The 17,908-nt window shown below is 41.2% G+C and overlaps 1 protein-coding gene across 1 annotated transcript; it reads right to left on the bottom strand.

Moving 5' to 3' along the window:
* Positions 1-1,763: 1,763 nt before the first annotated feature.
* pcdh8 (protocadherin 8) lies at positions 1,764-5,161 on the bottom strand. Its single transcript, XM_026375842.1, has 4 exons — positions 2,813-5,161; positions 2,611-2,681; positions 2,238-2,371; positions 1,764-2,113 (listed from the first exon to the last, which is right to left on the bottom strand). Exons 1-4 carry the CDS (start codon positions 5,159-5,161, stop codon positions 1,764-1,766), a joined length of 2,904 nt encoding a protein of 967 aa, XP_026231627.1.
* Positions 5,162-17,908: the final 12,747 nt, after the last annotated feature.

The raw sequence follows: 17,908 nt of genomic DNA, 5'->3' as shown, positions 1-17,908 counted from the left end.
CTGCATGGCCTTGAATCCTCTGTGGATAAAATAAAGTTAATAACTTTGCAATGTCCCAACTGTAGTGACTTTACAAAGCCAGAGTATGAAATATATATAAAAAAAAAAAAACATGGTCAGGTCATCTTAAATATGCAATTAGTTTTGAACATTGTTCTCTGTTGGTGAGGCATATTGTGGTAACGTGTGAGAACTCTGTTGAATGCTTTGTAGTTATGTAAAAGGAATCTAATCCACTCTATTCCAGCTTTTATCACAGCTATCAAAAATCACAAAAGCAGGTATTTATGCTTATGCAGATGAGCACAGCTCTTTGTCCCCTTTTTCTCTAGATGAAGAGAAAACAGAAAATATATTGCCTTGTGCTGCCATCAGCTTCCACTGATGGCTCTTACTTAGTAGCTTGGAGTATTTATTTCCTTCTCTAGACTGGCCCTCAGATGACCATTATGTAATTTGTAAGAATCCTTTACTCTTGTCTCATTTGCTGTCACACATCACAGGCTCATTTAAAGTGACCTTAGAAATAATGAGGACAGAATACTGTGACAAACGTGTACATGAGCTGATGAAAATCAGCAGGTACTGAATATTGTTTAAAATGCTTTTCTTAAATTAGCCTCTTGGTTACTCCACTATGACAAATTCGTTCTAAGATGTTGATGAGAAGAGCAACATTAAAAACTGCTCCGTACATTTGAAGTTGTTGATGAAAACCCATAACCGTCCCCACGGACACAGTCCCACGATTGAGAAATGTATTTATTGAATTTTATTGCATAATTTAGTTTCAGGCTTTCTGGCTTCTTGAAACAGTTTGTCCTGGAGTTGCTCTCATACAGCCCTGTAGCTGCTCTACTTTAGCAGATGTAAGTTCAACAGATACTCAGCAAACCAAAACCAGTTTCCAGATGGATGTTTGCCATAGCTGGTTATAGTTTTAAACCATCAATCTCTCTTCAATAAATCAATTCAGGCCATGCCAGACAGCACTTGCCCTACATATTTATGGTTCAGTTATTTAATAATGACGGTCAGTTCTGCAAATATGACAAGGCCGCATTTCTCCGGTTGTATTTTTTTGTCATATTTCTTCTGCTACGATTCCTCACTTTATTCAAGTGACAGCAGTTCGTCTAGAAGCCTAATCCATGATGTACTGCGTGTGCAGTAAATTATTTAGTTTGGTTGAAGCAGGTGTGACAACACCCCATATGATTTGTAAGGTGGTTTAAACTTTATTTTCCACGTGAGTACCAGCTCTTTCCTTTCATTTGTATGCAAGAAACTGCAGAGCAAGCTACGAGTCTTCAAAGCCAGTCTCCCAGGTAATGGAGCAGCTTGAGATTTTACATCTGATCATCACTGACTTGATCATGTAGATTCAAGCTTGGGGAAAGAGTACATGTTTACAGATTCAGACAGAGGGCTCTGATGACAGGGGAATAATATTTCATCTTCAAAACGTAATATTTCTCTGTTATCACGATTCATTGTCTCATCTCATTATATTCTTCACATGATCATGTTTGAGAAAATCCTAGAATGAATGACATTTTTCATTAGTTCTATTACTTTTATTGGGACTCTAGTGTGCATCAAATCATACAGTGAACTGACACAAATAATGTAACATAAATAAACTTACACATAACAATTCTGTCCATCATAAAAAATATATACACCTATTAACCATATAGTGAAAAACACATTTACAAATATACACTTATACACATCTACACTTCTCCACTAGCTTAACGTTTTTAGAAAATAGTTGCAACCTCTAACGGTGTAGCCACAGTTACAGTATATGGACTCTGCTTGTGGATTTCAGCACCTCTAACAGCAGCTTCACGCGGGTACTGAGTGAAATAGGAAGGGAGGGTCCCCGTCCTGTTGAACGACTGCATGATGCTGTTAGACTTTGGCTGATTTGTGCTGTAACCTGAGTCTTTCCAGGAGCGGGAATAGTCGTGAGGATTGTTGAAGACCGATGCAGAGGAGAACCCTATTGTGTATGCGTTGTCTCTGGTGGCTTTGATGCTCTGTGCTGGTATTGCACAGTAGGTGCCTTGGCAATCCCCAGATAAGCTGTTGGTAGTGCTGGATATACCTGAAATAAACAGATGAGAAATTGTTGATGCAGATATTATTTCCCAGCATTTATCATTTTTGTCATTCGGGTGAATATTTATGGTTTATTCAGTGGTGCTCATTGTCAAAATGTCAAAACGTACTTTTTAGCCTCGGATGGAAAGTGGTGAAGTTCTTCTTGCCTCCATCACCACTGATATCAGAGTCGCTGTCGTTGAAGTCACTGTCCCCTTTGCCACTGTCCTTCACGCTCAGCTGGTCGTTGGTGCCAATGCCACTGCAAATACAATCAACAGATACAGTATGAGCTATTGCTGAACCACATTAACTTCATTATCGATGTCTTTTTTTTTTTTCACATAGACTGTCCTTATCCTACCCATCTAACCTCATTCCACAGGAGTGCCACAAGCAATGCAATATATGAATCATGCATGTTAAGTACCCTCTCTGTTAAGTGAGATTTGACTGTGAATAAAACCTTTGAGAAAAAAAAAAATTGATATATTCTCTTACTTCACTTGCAAGCAGTATTTGTCACCTTGCCACACGGATGTTGGTTGGAAATGCTTGGAGGGCAGGAATATCTAGGAAAACAAACAAAATGACAGGAGAGAAGCTTAGTTTCCGTTTCTGGCACAAAGATCAAGGCAGCACTTGGGAACATCATATGCATATAAAATTAAAAGATAAAAAAAATCTCCTATAGTTAACTCACCTTTGTCTCTGAGTCCCCACTCCTCTCCTCATCATCCAGAGATGAGGAGGTCCTCTCGTGGAAGAAGCCTCGGTGACCTGTGTATATGTTCGGTTCTGTGGAGCCCAGCATGGACATTGGCCCGCTGCCAAACAGGCTGTGACACACTTCTCTCTTGGTGCCACGGCTTCTCCCCCCACGGCTGAGTTTGCATGTGACAACAACAGCCACTATTGCAATCAGCAACAATGCACAACCCCCACTGAGCATAATAATGATAATTAGCGAGGCATCCAAGCTGTATCCTTCTTCATCGTTTGACCGCAACACAATGACGACTTGGTCTTCTGAGGGCTCTGTGTCTGAGACGACGAACCTAATAGTGGCACCGCTAGAGAGCTGGGACCTGCCATTGTCACTCACACAGATTTTAATTTCCAGCACGTCTCCAATTTCAGCTGTCAGCCATTGTTTTAAGGCAATCTCTCCGGTGTCTTTGTTGATTGCAAAAAGCTTTGGGTCACCTTGCACAATTTGGTAGGAGAGCTCGCCATTCACTCCCTCGTCATCGTCCTCAGCTGAGACACGGAGGGCAAGGTAGCCGGCGGGTGCATTGAAAGGGAGAGGGATATCAGCAGAGTCGTTCAATAAAACGGGGAAGGTGAAATATGGATAGTTGTCATTTTGATCCACAACTTTTATCCTGATGGTTGACGTGCTTGAAAGAGAGGGGGAACCTCTGTCTTCTGCTTGGATGACCAGTTCAATCTGCTGAAGAGTCTCATAATCAAAAGACCTTAAAGTGTACAAAGACCCTGAGACTGAATCAACAGAGACATAGGTGGACACCGGAGATCCTCCTGGTACCTCTGAGTCTATGAGTTTGTATGAGACTTTGGCGTTCTTACCTACATCAGGATCTCGGGCAACCACAGTGGTTACATATGAACCTGGGATGTTATTTTCCAGGACTGCAACTTCATACAGAGATTTACTGAAGAGAGGAGCATTGTCGTTCTCATCTGTCACACGGATGGTGTACTGTCTTACAGTTTTAAAAGGTGGGCTTCCCAGGTCTTCTGCAACCACAGTCAGGTTGTACTCTGGGGTCTTCTCTCTGTCTAATGTGGTGGTGGTAACTATCATGAAAGTGTCCCCATATGCCTGCTGAAGTGTGAAATGCTCGTGCCCGAGCAGGCTGATGCGCACGTACCCGTTGGAGCCAGAGTCTCTGTCCGAGGTGCTGATCAGAGCCACGAAACTCTCTGCAGCTGCAGCTTCAGTGATGTAGGCGACTCCATCGCTGCTGGAGGTCATCGGTTTGATGCTGATTTCAGGCGCATTGTCGTTCACGTCCACGATATCTATCACAACCCTGCAGCTGGATGGGACAGAGTTGGCGCCTAAATCAGAGGCTTTGATGTGCAGCTCGTACGACCTCCTCTTCTCAAAATCAACCAGCGCTTTCAAGGTCACGTCCCCGGTATAAGGGTCAATGTGGAAAAGGCGCGCAGCTTCTGAGGACAGCCCGTCAGCAAACGCGTACATCACCTCGCCGTTGATGCCGTCGTCGGGGTCAAACGCGTGCACTTTGAGGACTCGGTGTCCCACAGGTGAGTCTTCATTCAGCTCAACTTTCAGAGAGCTGTGTTCAAACGTCGGACTGTTGTCATTAAAGTCCAGCACTTTGATATTTACAACCATTGACCCGGACTTTGCAGGCACCCCTCCGTCAGATGCAATAACTTCGAGTGCGTAATTGTCCTCCACCTCCCTGTCCAGCTCCCTCACCAGCACCAGTTCAGCAAACTTCACTCCATCCTCTCTGTCGCGCACTTCAATGGCAAAATGACTGGAGGCAGAAATGTTGTAGGTCTGAATGTAGTTTTCACCCACATCCTGGTCGAGAGCGATCTGCAGGGGGAATCTTGAGCCCGGTGGGACATTTTCCACTATCTCCAGATGTGTTTCGTTGCGCTGGAAATGAGGAGAGTGGTCGTTTATGTCCTTTACCTCGATCTCCACGTGGATGAGTTGAAACTTCTCTCTGGAAAAGGCCACAATGTCGAAGGTGATGAAGCAACGGGGCGACCTGGGACAGAGCTGCTCTCGGTCAATCACTTCTGCAACACTCAGAAGTCCGTCAATCTCCCTCATCTGGATCAGAGAAGAGTTACTTTCTTGCATGAAGCGAAACGTTGTCTCGGGGTCATCCGCCGGATCAATCTTCAAATCTTCAGATAGATTCCCAATTTCTGTCCCGGGAGCATCCTCTTCATAGGTGAAATATCTTGTGGTTGTACATTGAATGTTGTCTAAAAATAAAGCGAGCACAATGCACAGCCCCCCCGCAGTCGTGCAAAATCCCATGTTGAGGATTTACTCACTGCTGCTCAAATACAATTCATAAATGATGCAAACACCTCTTGTCAAGTCGAATCACAACTGTGTTGAACTCTGACTTCTCTGTGGCACTTTAAGCCCCGCTGTATGCAAATAGGCTGCCCCATCGACCAATGAATGGCCTTCCACTGGTCCACCAAAAGGAAAACGTTTGACTCTGCAGCCAAACTGTTCTCTGTTGTGGGTGCAAATGGTTCATGGGAGTAATTAATTTTGGAGATTTACTCAGGCTGACAGCAGTGTGACATAAATAAATCTGCACGCATTTGTGCATTTGAGAAGTGAACTTAACATGACTACATGCCATCAAAGGAGGTCGACTACATACATTTTCTATATACAATTAATCATCTGCACAATATGCAAAGTGCTGTGAAAACAAACTGGAAAACAAACTATGAACCCATCCGTTATTTTAATCGCTTTTCCTGTTAAGGGTTGCAGGGGTGCTGGAGCCAATCTCAGCTGCCATTTTACAAGAGGCAGGGCAACTATGACTCCATATGAATATTTATCTTACCATTGCTCTTTTCAATCACATGTATTCATGTGAACACTGGCCATTAATAATCTGCATAATAAAAGAAAAGCAGAAATAGCTTTCTCTGGAGCTGCTGTAGATGCTGTCTCGCGGTTTCAAACAGCGGAGGAGGAATTTCAATGTAATGCAGTTAAGGAAACCCACAAAGCCAGACAAGTGTCATTTGATTAGTGTTGTGTTTTGGACACCCACAATGCTAATTACACACAGAATATCACTGTAGCTCCGTGTTAGAGAAAAACAAAACCTGCCTGTATAATCAGGCCCATCTATATTGTAATAAACACCCAATTGTACCTAATTTAGCCTTTTTTAACAGTAGTTCTAAAATAAGTGCTCTGGAAGTCATAGGAGTAAAGAAGCCAGAAGAATAAACTCCATTGAACAAATGCCCCTCCCTCCTCCCCCCACCTCACAAACACACACACACACACACTGGCAACGGCTCCAAAAGTGATAACAAAAGGTATGAGTCACCCAGACCTTTGTCAGACATATGGGTGATTAGCTTCTGCTGATTAAAAGGTGTCTGTGGCTCTTCAAAGGGTTCTTGACACCTCTAAAAAGTTTGGGCCAAAGTTGTCAAAGCCCCCCAAAGGACCACCTCGGCCCCCCCAAAAGGGCACATGCAGGCAGGTGTTAAAAAGCACACAATGAAGAGCCACAGAGACCAGAGATACTGTGTCAGCAAGAGGTGATAAGCAGCCCTGTGCTGCCATATTTGAAGTGTTATACAAGCCCAATTTTGCTTATATACCAAATGTGAAAATTGATTTTTCTCTTTCAAATAACCGTGCCTGCTATTCTTGGCATCAATACCAGACAGTTAACAAAAAGCAATAAACTGTTAAAACACTTTGTAGCAGAGTAGGCCAATTTATAATGTACTGTATGCTATTGAGAGCTGCAGTATTTACATATTGAACTTGGAATGTGCTTTAGTCAGATTGCATTACAGCAGAAGCAAATGCTTCGAGTTTGTTCTCAAATCCATAAGGCGCCAAGTCAACAAGCAGGTTTTCCCTGTGCTGAAATGTGTATTGTGTTACAAATCATTAAATTAAAAGGTATTTTGGACTACACACTAAGGCAGGCCAATTCAAAACTTGTATCGTTAACATTAGGAGTGCAGCATTGCATCACGTCTTGTGGTCCTTAACGCTGCGTAGTGAGTAATAGCTTGTTGGGTTCAATACAAGCTTGAAATGTTGCCTCTATTGCTTATAAACTCATTTATTGGGTATTTTTTTTTATTTACACTCAGTCTCCGTTTTCATTCTTTATTAACAACAAGATCAAGCCGAACATATGAACACTGAACCAGAGGGGGATCAAACATAAGATACTTTTCTGCCATTACCAGACGCACAAAGCCTTCAGCACAACAGTCTCATGCTGGCTGGGTGTTGAAATCCAAGATTTTATGGCTATGAGGAGTCAGAAGGTAGTGCTGAATTATTAGCCAAATTAGTTGTTTGCCACTAAGAGGATTACCCTTTAATCTGATCAAATGTCTCATACACTTACCACTTTGTGTTGCGATGGATTCAAGGTAACAGCTGAGCAGCTGAAATGAAAATATTTCAGTCTAAAATGAAAACACAGGCAAAATGATTAAAACAGCAGCTTTACAGGTGGTGATGAGCCGCCCGTTTACTTCTTAATTACCGTAACCCCTGTGGCGTTTGAGCTAATGTTTTTAATATAAAACATCACCTACTCATGTCCAAAATATTTTTTTCCTAATCACTACATCATTACAAGGTCACCAGAGTTCTAGCCACAAACAAAGCCTGGCTAACACAGGACTGATACTTGTTTGTCACTTAAGTCAGGTGATTAATGCAGATCACGGCTTGATTAAGACGTGTGTGGTGACAGTAAGTGCATTACAGCAGATTAATGGTTTTAGCCATCTGTTGTTTCACTGAGGTGATTTTAATTAATGGTAAGAATATTGCTCATCTGTTCTTGGCAGTCGACATCACTGTAATCATAATGACGGTCAAAAATCATAATGATGGTCAGCCACACTTTGACACCCTTTGAAAAGCATTTGAAGATTGTGTTTTCTCCACCACACATGCCACTAGGTGGGAAGCATTTGGTGGCACTGGCAGCAGTAATCCTGGCATATGCCAGAGGGAACAAATGCCTCAAAGGCCCACCTTTTGGATAACAGCCACCATGTCACCTATTGCTTGAAAATTGTCAGCCAGGTTTTTTTTTTTTTTTGTTTATTTGTTTTTCCCAGGTTCTCAGTACAATACTTTGAGATACAGTAAAATCCTAAAAAAATATTTCATAAGAATGCTATTTTTACATGTTTATTATTTTTCAGTTTTGCATATATATTTTTTTACATTTCTGTTAACGGTGCCAAAATATTAAGCTGAAGTGATCAACAGGTGAACTGTGCTTTTTTCTGTCATAACACTGTAAACACTCCAAAAATATATACAATTACTAAAAAGACAAAAGTAGAGCCACTAATACAGTGGACACATAGCATTAAATAAATAATAAATAACCTTTTATTATTAATATTATGCATGACAGCTTCTGACTGGAGTGTACGACAACAACAGAGAGATCTTTGGGATCTGCAGGAAGCATGTACTTTGAGTGGAGAGGTGGTTTTACTGTATGTGATGTGTGTGTGTGTGTGTGTGTGTGAGGATGCGTTGTGTGAGAATGCTTTTCAATCTAGAAATAACTGCAGACTATATAAGGTGCGTGTATAGGCGCGAGTAGAGGAATAAAGAGAACTGAAAGAAAGGAAAATCATTTGGGTAGTGAAAAAGGTAAAATAAATAAATGAATAAAAAAAATCAATACAGCGAGAAAAAAGGTCTGTTAAGAAGAATTCAACAACGAAACAACAACAACAACAACAAGACCTTAAACAACTTGATCTATCAGCTTTAATTAAAGTTGCATGTTCGCCGTTCTCTGGTCGGTTTAACCACCTGTAGATATTGTTTTAACACGTTATTATTTATCTCTTTATTTCCCTGGAAATACCCAAATGTTTTTTTTCTGATAACAATACAACCTTGAACTAAAGGCAGACTTGTATTTAATGACACAGAATGTGAATTTATTAAATTTAGATGTGCACAGAATTTTTTTCGCCAAGGCTGGAAACTCATCTAGCCATTTCAAAGGCAGACCCTTATCAGTTTCTTCATCTCACTTTAACCTTAGGTGCTCTAATAAACTGGGGGTATACATGTCAGTGCTCTGGCCGTGAGGGTCATGTGGAGGGTTTAATCTCAGCCAGTTAGGCTGTCTGAAAGGCAGATAAAACGAGATTATCCTGTGCTTGGTGCTGGCCCTTGGTGAGACGTGAGGGTGGAACCATTTGAGCAGCAGCTGTGGAGGTGCCAAATACTCAGACTGGCTAGTGGTCTCTGTTGCTTTTGGCACCTCCTGTGGCGTTACAGGCACAGATAACCCCCCCCCCCCCCCCCCCCCACCCACAGCTCATCCTCACAGCTCTCCAACTGATTACAACTGGCCAAATGTTTAACATACTGTCCCTAATCACACCTAACATTCTGCCACAATATGCTCCTAAATAGCTTTTAGGGCCATATAAATCACATAGGAACTCGCAGTCCTGTTATTAGGTCTAATTGTTTTTTTCATCACGTCCGTTTCCTTTTTTGCATCCACTCTATAACTAATGCATTCGGATTAGTTCAGGAGGGATGAAATCTCTTTTGCAAAGTTGCTGAATGTAGGACGCGTGAGGGGCAACTTTAAAAGATCTATTTGCAAAACAAAGATCAATTATGGAAATACATGCATACCGTAAGAAAATCCTAAAAGTGCCTTACTATTTTATGATAAATTAATTAGTCTATTAGGGCCAAGCATGAATAATACAGGGTTTTCCTGTAATGAGATCTCATTGGACTCTACATGTTTTAAACAAATCCAGAACATTGACATGGATGCCATGTAAACATGTTTCTAGGATTTCTTCTTGTTGGCCACAAAAGGCTGAGTCTATTAAGAAATTTGGAAAGACAGATTTTGTTGTTTAAATCTCCTAAAAGCTCAGGCAGATCAAAAGAGGCATTAGTATTCAGAGACAAATCATGTTTGGCTGAGGTTCCTCTACCCCCACTCAACTCCAACCATTCCCTACTGTGTAACTAATGCTCGCTGCCTGAGAACGATTGGAACAACAGTTGCTAGTTGCACTTCATTATGCATTAGCATTTCGGAATAAGCTCTGACCATATGTATGGACAGGTATGCCACGGCTGCACACAAGAATATTTGTCAGGATCATTTACGCACAGTGAGTGAAGCCTCAGCAGTGTTAACAGAATACCTGCCAAGGAACTAGGATGACAACAAAGCAAAAAACAGGTTTTGGATTTGAGGCCAGTCATTTCAAAATGGGGAGACAGCCCTTAAGGTTTGGATTAAAACCAGGGATGAGAGTGCCATCTACAGGTCGAAACTTTGCCATGTTGATTTCAGATGACTTGCAGGCGAGTGGAACCATATGCACTGACTTGCAAAATAAGACACAGCTCTATAACGCTCTCATTAATAAATGATAAATCAATATTAAAAGCACCAGTTTGGGAAGGTATGTTTCTCACAGAGACTAATAAGGAGCACCTCAAATTAGAGAATCAAAAAATTGGATTCTACTTGACAACAGCTTTCCCCCTCTTAGAGTGGAGCCTGCCTTTAGTGTGTGCTTTAGACTTTCTGTTGGTGAGGGATCCACTATGGATTTCAATCCAGTTATGATGACTACTCCACATTTCATGCCTCATATTGAAATTCGCCGCCTCAAGCTGCACGGATGAAGGCCCCAAAAGATCAGCAGGGCTGCGCGTTAACCTGCAGCGATATTCTCCATGTGATGATTGGTGGCACATATTTGACTTGACACATCCTTTTTCAACTTTCACTTTGATTTTCATTTTTCACGTCACTGCTGAGCTGGTCATTCTAGATACGGAACCAAGACTCCCCGTGTTTCTGTGAATTTGCAGCAAGGACACAAACACGTACGCGCTTTATTCCCATGGGTTGTTGGCTGTTACTATGTCAGGTGAGGTGAATAAGAATTTGCTTGGTAGTCGAGGTTGTGAATAAATTTGATTCTCTCTACAGGTATATTATTCAAAGCAGGGAAGATTAAGTATAGCCTTCTTGCTTATGTGCGTGTAAAAAAAAAAAAAAAAACAGTGTGTGTGCATGAGTATATTTATATGTGCCTCTGTGTGTGGTGCGTGCATGATATGTCAATGCTAATTTGTGTCTTTTCAAGGACTAGGTTCCTCTCCTCCTCCTCGAATATTTTTCACATCTCCATATTGCCTTCCTAGAATGCCGCCTCCTTGAAGCAATTTCCTCTCAGCCATTATCTGATGGGTGAGAACTGTTTCCCATTGGCAGGTGCAGATGACACTTGGGCTGGGCAGGAGCTGGCTGTTAAACGAAACACTGGCTCCTTACCAAGCTCCAGTCTGCCTGGTCCTGACAGCCCCCACAGGGCTGGCCACTGGGGGCGGACTGTTGGGCCAACTGGCCACTGAGGGGTGTAATCACTCCCTCTGACATATTTGGCACACATTCTCCATTTGCTCCACAACAGAAAGGCCTGTGTGAACATCTTGCTTAATCTTGTTAGACCAGGAGATGGCAACATTGAGGTGGGAGATACACATATGAAACACTTCAACCCTGTAATGATTTATATCATGTGTAGGAGGCTAAAGAAAGCAAGTAAGGATAAAACAGTGATGACAGTTTATAAAAAATCGAGTGAAATAATTCACTTTAACTCAGTAGAGGAGGATTTCCTTATTATATTCCTCTATTAGATAAGATGTTGTTTTGTTTGTTTTGTTCACAAGGGAACAAAATGACAGGAATATAATAAAATGTGATTCAATATGACCCTGTATAAGCTTCATCCATATAGCCTATGGCATTACTAATACAGTTAAGTGAATTAAATTTGACACTGTGTGGACACACACTTTGTCTGCTGTGTATTCAAAGTAGACAAGAGAAGCCCTGGTTACAATGGTAGTGGTTTAAGATACTGTATAGATACTGCTACCTCATTTCTTCTGCCCTTACACCTAAGAGGTCACAATTAGGAATGGAAGATTGCAACAAAGGCACTAAAGAGAGTGCCTACAGTGCATGAGTGGAGAAGGGAGATAGATTTATGTTGAGGGGCATCATCTTAGAGGATGTTTTGTTTCCCCACTGTGTGCTGAGTGCAGAGGGGAGTTAAGGGATTCCAATCTGGTGGCCGAGTCCTGCGGTGCAAAGAATGTTTGGAGTGTGCTTGGTGATAGCGGACTCTATTACGAGGCTGAGTCTCAGGGTAGCCTGCCATTGTGCCAGCAAGCGAGGAGGTTAATCAGATCCCAGCTCCATTATGAATGCTTGCTATTTCTAAAGGGCTCTATGAATAGAATACTGTAAGCTCTCGTAAAAAATGAATCTGGGCTCTGTGCTTTTACAGAACAAGGCCTGATAAGAATATTGTTGGTGTACATTTGAAGAGATTCACATCCTCCAGAGCAAAACGAAATGAGTGTTTTATGGGGGCCTAGTTATTAATTATCTGAGATTAAGAAATTCTCTTTCCGGCTCCTCAGCCATGTTTTTTTTTTTCATGTCTTCTTTGTTTTCTGTAAAGGGCAGATTAGCTTAATTGACTTTTTAAGTATTAAATTAATTTCACATTATGAGTCAATGACATCCTGTCAGTGCAAATTGGCAAATATGTTATCAGTCTTTCTTAATTAATGCAGGACACAGTGGTAAACATATGTTTTAGGTGCCCATTTGTTTAAGCTAATTGTAGCTTATCTTTTGTGCTGAAGGACTCCATCCCATCAGGAATACCTATCCCCTCTCAGGGATGTTCCCTACTTTGAATCTTTCACCTGATTGGATGCACACATGTGGTTGATAGAGGTTTTGGCAGAGTCACATGTAGACATGGTCGTGTTGGTTCCAGGATGCTTCAGAGATTAGTCTGATTTTTTTGGGGGTTGCCAAACTCAACAAACACCACGGTGGAACCTGCTTGATAACACCTCTAAATACCTCTGTTCACACATCCAGCTTGAATCACTGATGATCACCGTGGAGAACGACACAAAGAAATGTCAGACTTCCCATTAGTGAATGCTCTATTGTTTTTACCACTTTATAAATTTATTTTGGCTTTTGTTTTCATGCTCACTGTTGTCTTTTTGTCTTTTTTCATTTGTCTGTTGCAGCACTTCAAAATACAATTTGAAAAGTGCACTATAAATAAAAAGGCATTATGAGGGCTACAATCACTTAATGTGCTTTTGGGATAGAAAATATTTACCATGAATCACAATCCTACTCACAATGCAGCATGTCAGAGTAGAAAAGTGAATGAGGAGGACAATAAGACATGGCTCTGGGAATAATACAAACAGGAGATTCAGCAGCCTGCCATCAAGACAACACACACTATCTGTGATTTAGAGAGCACTAAAAGTACACCTAATAGGACAGTTCACATTTCACACAATTTGTAGAAAATCTAATGTCGCTGTGAAGGCACAGAGGCTAAAATTCAACTAAGCTTTGCAAAATAACAGAGCACTTATATGGCAGAAAATGTGTTAACAGGCTAGACAGTCCTATTCTCAGCAAAGAGGTATTTAAGTACTGAAGATGAAGTGAGATGGAAAATCTCATTTCCATAACAGAACAGGGAAAACAGTCTGGCAGAAGGTGTTTTTTTTTTTCTGTTGAATTGTCAGAGCAATCATGGCCGAGCCACAGCCAGGGCAGCAGACTAAAAGGAGAGGGGGTGGGGTGTGTTGTGGGTCTGGGTGTGTGTGTGTGTGGGGAGGGGTTGAGCCCTCTTTCCCAAAACACATACAAATGAACTTGAACAATCTCATGCTTGCACATCCCCACACATACACACACACACAGCAGTAGATACACATTGATGCAGGGACGCACAAACAGTGCTTAGTCTCAGAGGAACAGACAGCGAGCACATTATGCAAACAGAGGCTTTGTGTGTATGCCGCTGAACGTGCTCGTGTGTTGGAGAGAGAAATTAGACTGATTAAAAATCAGGAAAAATCACAAACTGTTAGATGGATCTCCTAGGGGCTAATTAGTATGTTGAATTTTGAGCCAGAATCACACTGTTTAACAAATGTGGAAAAGCAGGTATATTCATTTTTATTTTCTGAGTATCCGTGTAAATGCTGGACATTGATGTTGATGTTTGAAATGCTAACCATTACTACATAAGATGAACAGAAATGTGCTCTGCATTTTATATATATATTTTCTTTCCTCCACACAATCAATCCCGTTGCCATACTGAAGCTGAATGTGTAATGCAAGACTCCAGCATTCCTTTGGGGTGTGAGTTATAGGAATTAAAATAACATGGAGTGAAGTACGGGTTATGGACAACAAGCAGGGGTCAGTCTACAAGCATGAGATCAACTTTCAAGTAGAAATCCAGGTAACTGTGAAGTACATTTTGGTGCTACAGGAGCAGGAAATGAACTATTGTTAGCTTTTGAATTACGCAATAGAATGACTAGAAGAGCCTGCAGGAACAAAATGAAATGGCCGTACTTACAAAACACAATAAATATTTAATTCTAGCTAAAGAATAGACTATCACACAATGTTTTGTCCTTGACCATAAGCTGAGCCCTGAAGATATTAGTTAGAGGGAGAGAGCAATAATAAGTGTGTAAGCCGTTTCTGTTCACCTTATAAAAGGGAAATCTGAACAGTTCCCTTGCTCTTCAATCCATCATTTATAAACGCCGATTTTTTTATGCACCTGCTATCAGCACAGTCGACCAGTCCACATGAATATATTCAACAACACACAGAGACAGCGAACAGAGGGAGATCTGTTTTATGTTTTGAGTACAGGCGTATTTCTACTTTAATATTTAAACCATCTTTCTACAGTCTGAAGCTTTCAGTATGAAACTGTGTGTGAGACTTGTCAGTTCCTTATTGTACTCCTCATGTTAACAGAACAATAGTGCCAAGGAGCTGAACGGCCATGATATGACAATCAATTGCGCTGACATATTAAGCACAGATAAGAAGGGCTTTTGACTTCCATACATAATGCATTAAAACTCTGCTTCCAATTCATTATCCAGTGTTTTAGACAATGGAGCGCATGTATAATAGAATTTACAAAATTCATTTATTCTGGTTTCGCTACAACAGATACTCTGTAGATTTTAGCTCAGCGACCCCATCTGCAGCTTGAGAGATTGATCTACAGCATGCACGCACGGAAGAATAAAAGCATCCCATACATCTTAGAGCACTACTAATTCTCTGGTGCCGTGGAATAAGGCTTGGTTTGTATTTCTAAGGAAAATCTGGTGTTTGCAGAGAGTGATTTAATTGGCTGCTCCAATCTTTGCTGGGAGAGGTGTCTCAGGTTAAAGCCGTATGGCCAGCAGGGCACACACTGAGATTGAGCAAGAGCCGCGAGCAATCCAGCAGGTCAGCAAAACACACCTGTGTCTAATTAACCTTTGTGCGTCTGCATCTCCATGAGTGGGATGGTGTAGACTCACACACAGACCTGGGACATACAACAATATACATGGATGCTACACAATGTAAGATTTAACCCCACTAGAGGAACATTTAGTGAAAAACTATTGAGTCACCTGAGGCAGAGGATTGGTGATTCAACTAGCTTGTAGCTTGTATACAAGGACCAGGAGCCATCATGCAGCGTGAGAGCAATAATCTCTTATCAAATACAATCATTTATCAATGCATACAGCAAACAAAAGGCCTACTGAGGCACTGTTAGAATTTGTTTAGGTATAATAGCTTGTACTAGTGCAGGATATTCATCAGAAAGGGGCTAAAAAAGATGATACGCTGACAGGAGGTGTACCACTACGAATTGTATTGACCCAAATTTGCCACCGCTCACTTCTTCTTTCTAAATGAAAGCTGTCACACCTAAATGGAAATTGTCCCCACTGCGCCCACAGTCTGTCACCAAGAAACCAGAACAGAAGAACCAGTCTTAAAAAATTAAAAACCCACGGTGCTAAAAATCTATCTAGCAGATAATAATCCGCATTTGACTGGAAGTAAAAGACCCTGACAGTTAGACAGGAGTACAGGATAAAAGTAAATTATTCCACATGCCCTCTGGCTTGTACATATTGTCTGTTTCACACATATCCATCCAGCCCAGGCAGCCACAGGTCTGCGTGTCCTTAAGGCACAGCTCTAGTCTTTACAAATCACTACACAAGAACCAAAACAATAAGTCAGACGTATATTTTCAACATATGCACACTGCATTTAATGCCCCCACACAAAACCCATGATTGAGTCACAGGTCTGTAAATCATTTTTACTGATTTTAAATAGCTGCTATGTGTCCTTTAAGCCTCAGAGCAAATAGTTATCAGTGTTAAAGAAACCTTGGCAAGGTAACATGAGACTCCATTAAACAATGACTTCGACCTTCACCATGTACTTGGTGCACTGTGCGAAACCGTCTTTCTTCTGGAAGACATACGGGTCGATGGATTATAGAACAATGTGATCCTAAACATCTGTTTCTCTTACATTTTTTTAATACTATTGAAAATGAAACTTCATGGGTCTCACTTGTACTGGTGTTGAGGCTGAAAATTCAAGGCCTTGATAAATAAGACACCAACTATCTGCATGACTAGTGATCGTAATATTTTAAAACATATTTGTGAACCACATGCTTATACTGGATGACATGTTACTTTATCACAGTGAATATGAACACTGTAGTTTATTATGAGGCAACCCTACATACCCTGTCCTGGTGCCATACAGTTAATACTTATCATGAAAATAGTCCCCAGCTAAGTCTAATTTGATTAAAGTTCACTACTCTAAAAGTAAAATTATACCTAAAACTGGAAGTTCCTAAGCTCTTATTAAAGACTGAACATTTTGAAATGTTTGCTTTCAGTAGGAATGAATGGACACAGTTATTGGTTTTGGTCCTGTGTGTGTATATGTGTGTATTAACAGTTTAATAGTCCTTTCGGTTTAAATTTTTCCAAGCTGTTTGCTTTGTAGAAAGCAAATAGTTGATTCTTACCTGTATACTCAGAGCACTGTCACAGCCTGTCACCACAAAAATCAAGCAGAGAACACTCTTGTCAGGCTAAATCACTTTCTCTGATGCTCCCTCATGTTCGGTATCTCTGTCTTGGTTGAATGTTTCCAAACAAACTGCTATGCACAGCCAGATACCATGGGATCTGGTTTGCTGAGGCCGCGTAGACACGCTGTCAGAACTGAAGCAGTGAATCAAAGTGACAATCCAGAACATGCAAAAACATACGCTGAGATTTTGTAGATAAAGGGCTGATCATGTTCAATACGAGTTAGTGTAAATGTTGCTAAAGCACTCAAACCAGGCTGGAGGAGCGGCTGTATAAACTCCTATCTGTGCGCCCTCCCCATAGCTTCACGAAGAGCACGCAAATCTTCTCAACACCACAAGACATTTCAAATAAATTCTTCATTGGCCTGTCAAAATGCTTTTCCTCTCCCTTCAACACCAGCAAGAGACTACCGTTATCTACTCTGAAATGGCCTCATTGTGCGGGGCATCAAGGATTTCTACGGCTCCATCTCTGAGTGTGCTCTCAACTGTGAATTTCAGATTCAGACAGCCCAAGGCCCAAGGCCATGAGCCGCTAGCGCTGCTGAAGCACTCTGTTGCTTCACACATCTGAAATTGGCTGACATGTTTAAGTTTGTTGTACCTTTGCTCAATCTTTGTGTGATTGCTCTTTGGAAACCATGCAAAGCCATGTGACTCTAGACCTACATGTGTCAGGGCAATGACATTCCCACTTCTCTAATTTTAGTCTGCCTTTCCAGAACTGCCATATAGGCACATTTTGATGAGATTTATGGTATATACAGAAGGGTTGTTAGACACATCAGCATGTAACTTGGTAATCTGAGAGAGGATATTTGACAGATTTGGTCTTAGCATCCCATGGTGCTGTAATGCTTTAATATCTCACTAATAACTATTAAGGATTTAATGTCACTCGTTCTGTGCTGGGTTTGACTTCATTCTCTCTCACTTCTCCTGAACCCAG

Source organism: Anabas testudineus, chromosome 21 (assembly GCF_900324465.2).
Source record: "Anabas testudineus chromosome 21, fAnaTes1.2, whole genome shotgun sequence".
NCBI lineage: Eukaryota > Metazoa > Chordata > Actinopteri > Anabantiformes > Anabantidae > Anabas > Anabas testudineus.
This window is presented reverse-complemented; position numbering and strand designations above follow the sequence as displayed.

What these genes read in the sequence shown, in the direction of transcription:
- pcdh8 (XM_026375842.1), bottom strand. Translation starts at nt 5,161, where the DNA reads ATGGGATTTTGCACGACTGCGGGGGGGCTGTGCATTGTGCTCGCTTTA. An exon ending in GTGGGGACTCAGAGACAAAG is followed by an intron (nt 2,682 to 2,812) that starts GTGAGTTAACTA and finishes TTGTTTTCCTAG; the next exon opens with ATATTCCTGCCCTCCAAGCA. An exon ending in TTTCCATCCGAGGCTAAAAA is followed by an intron (nt 2,114 to 2,237) that starts GTACGTTTTGAC and finishes TGTTTATTTCAG; the next exon opens with GTATATCCAGCACTACCAAC.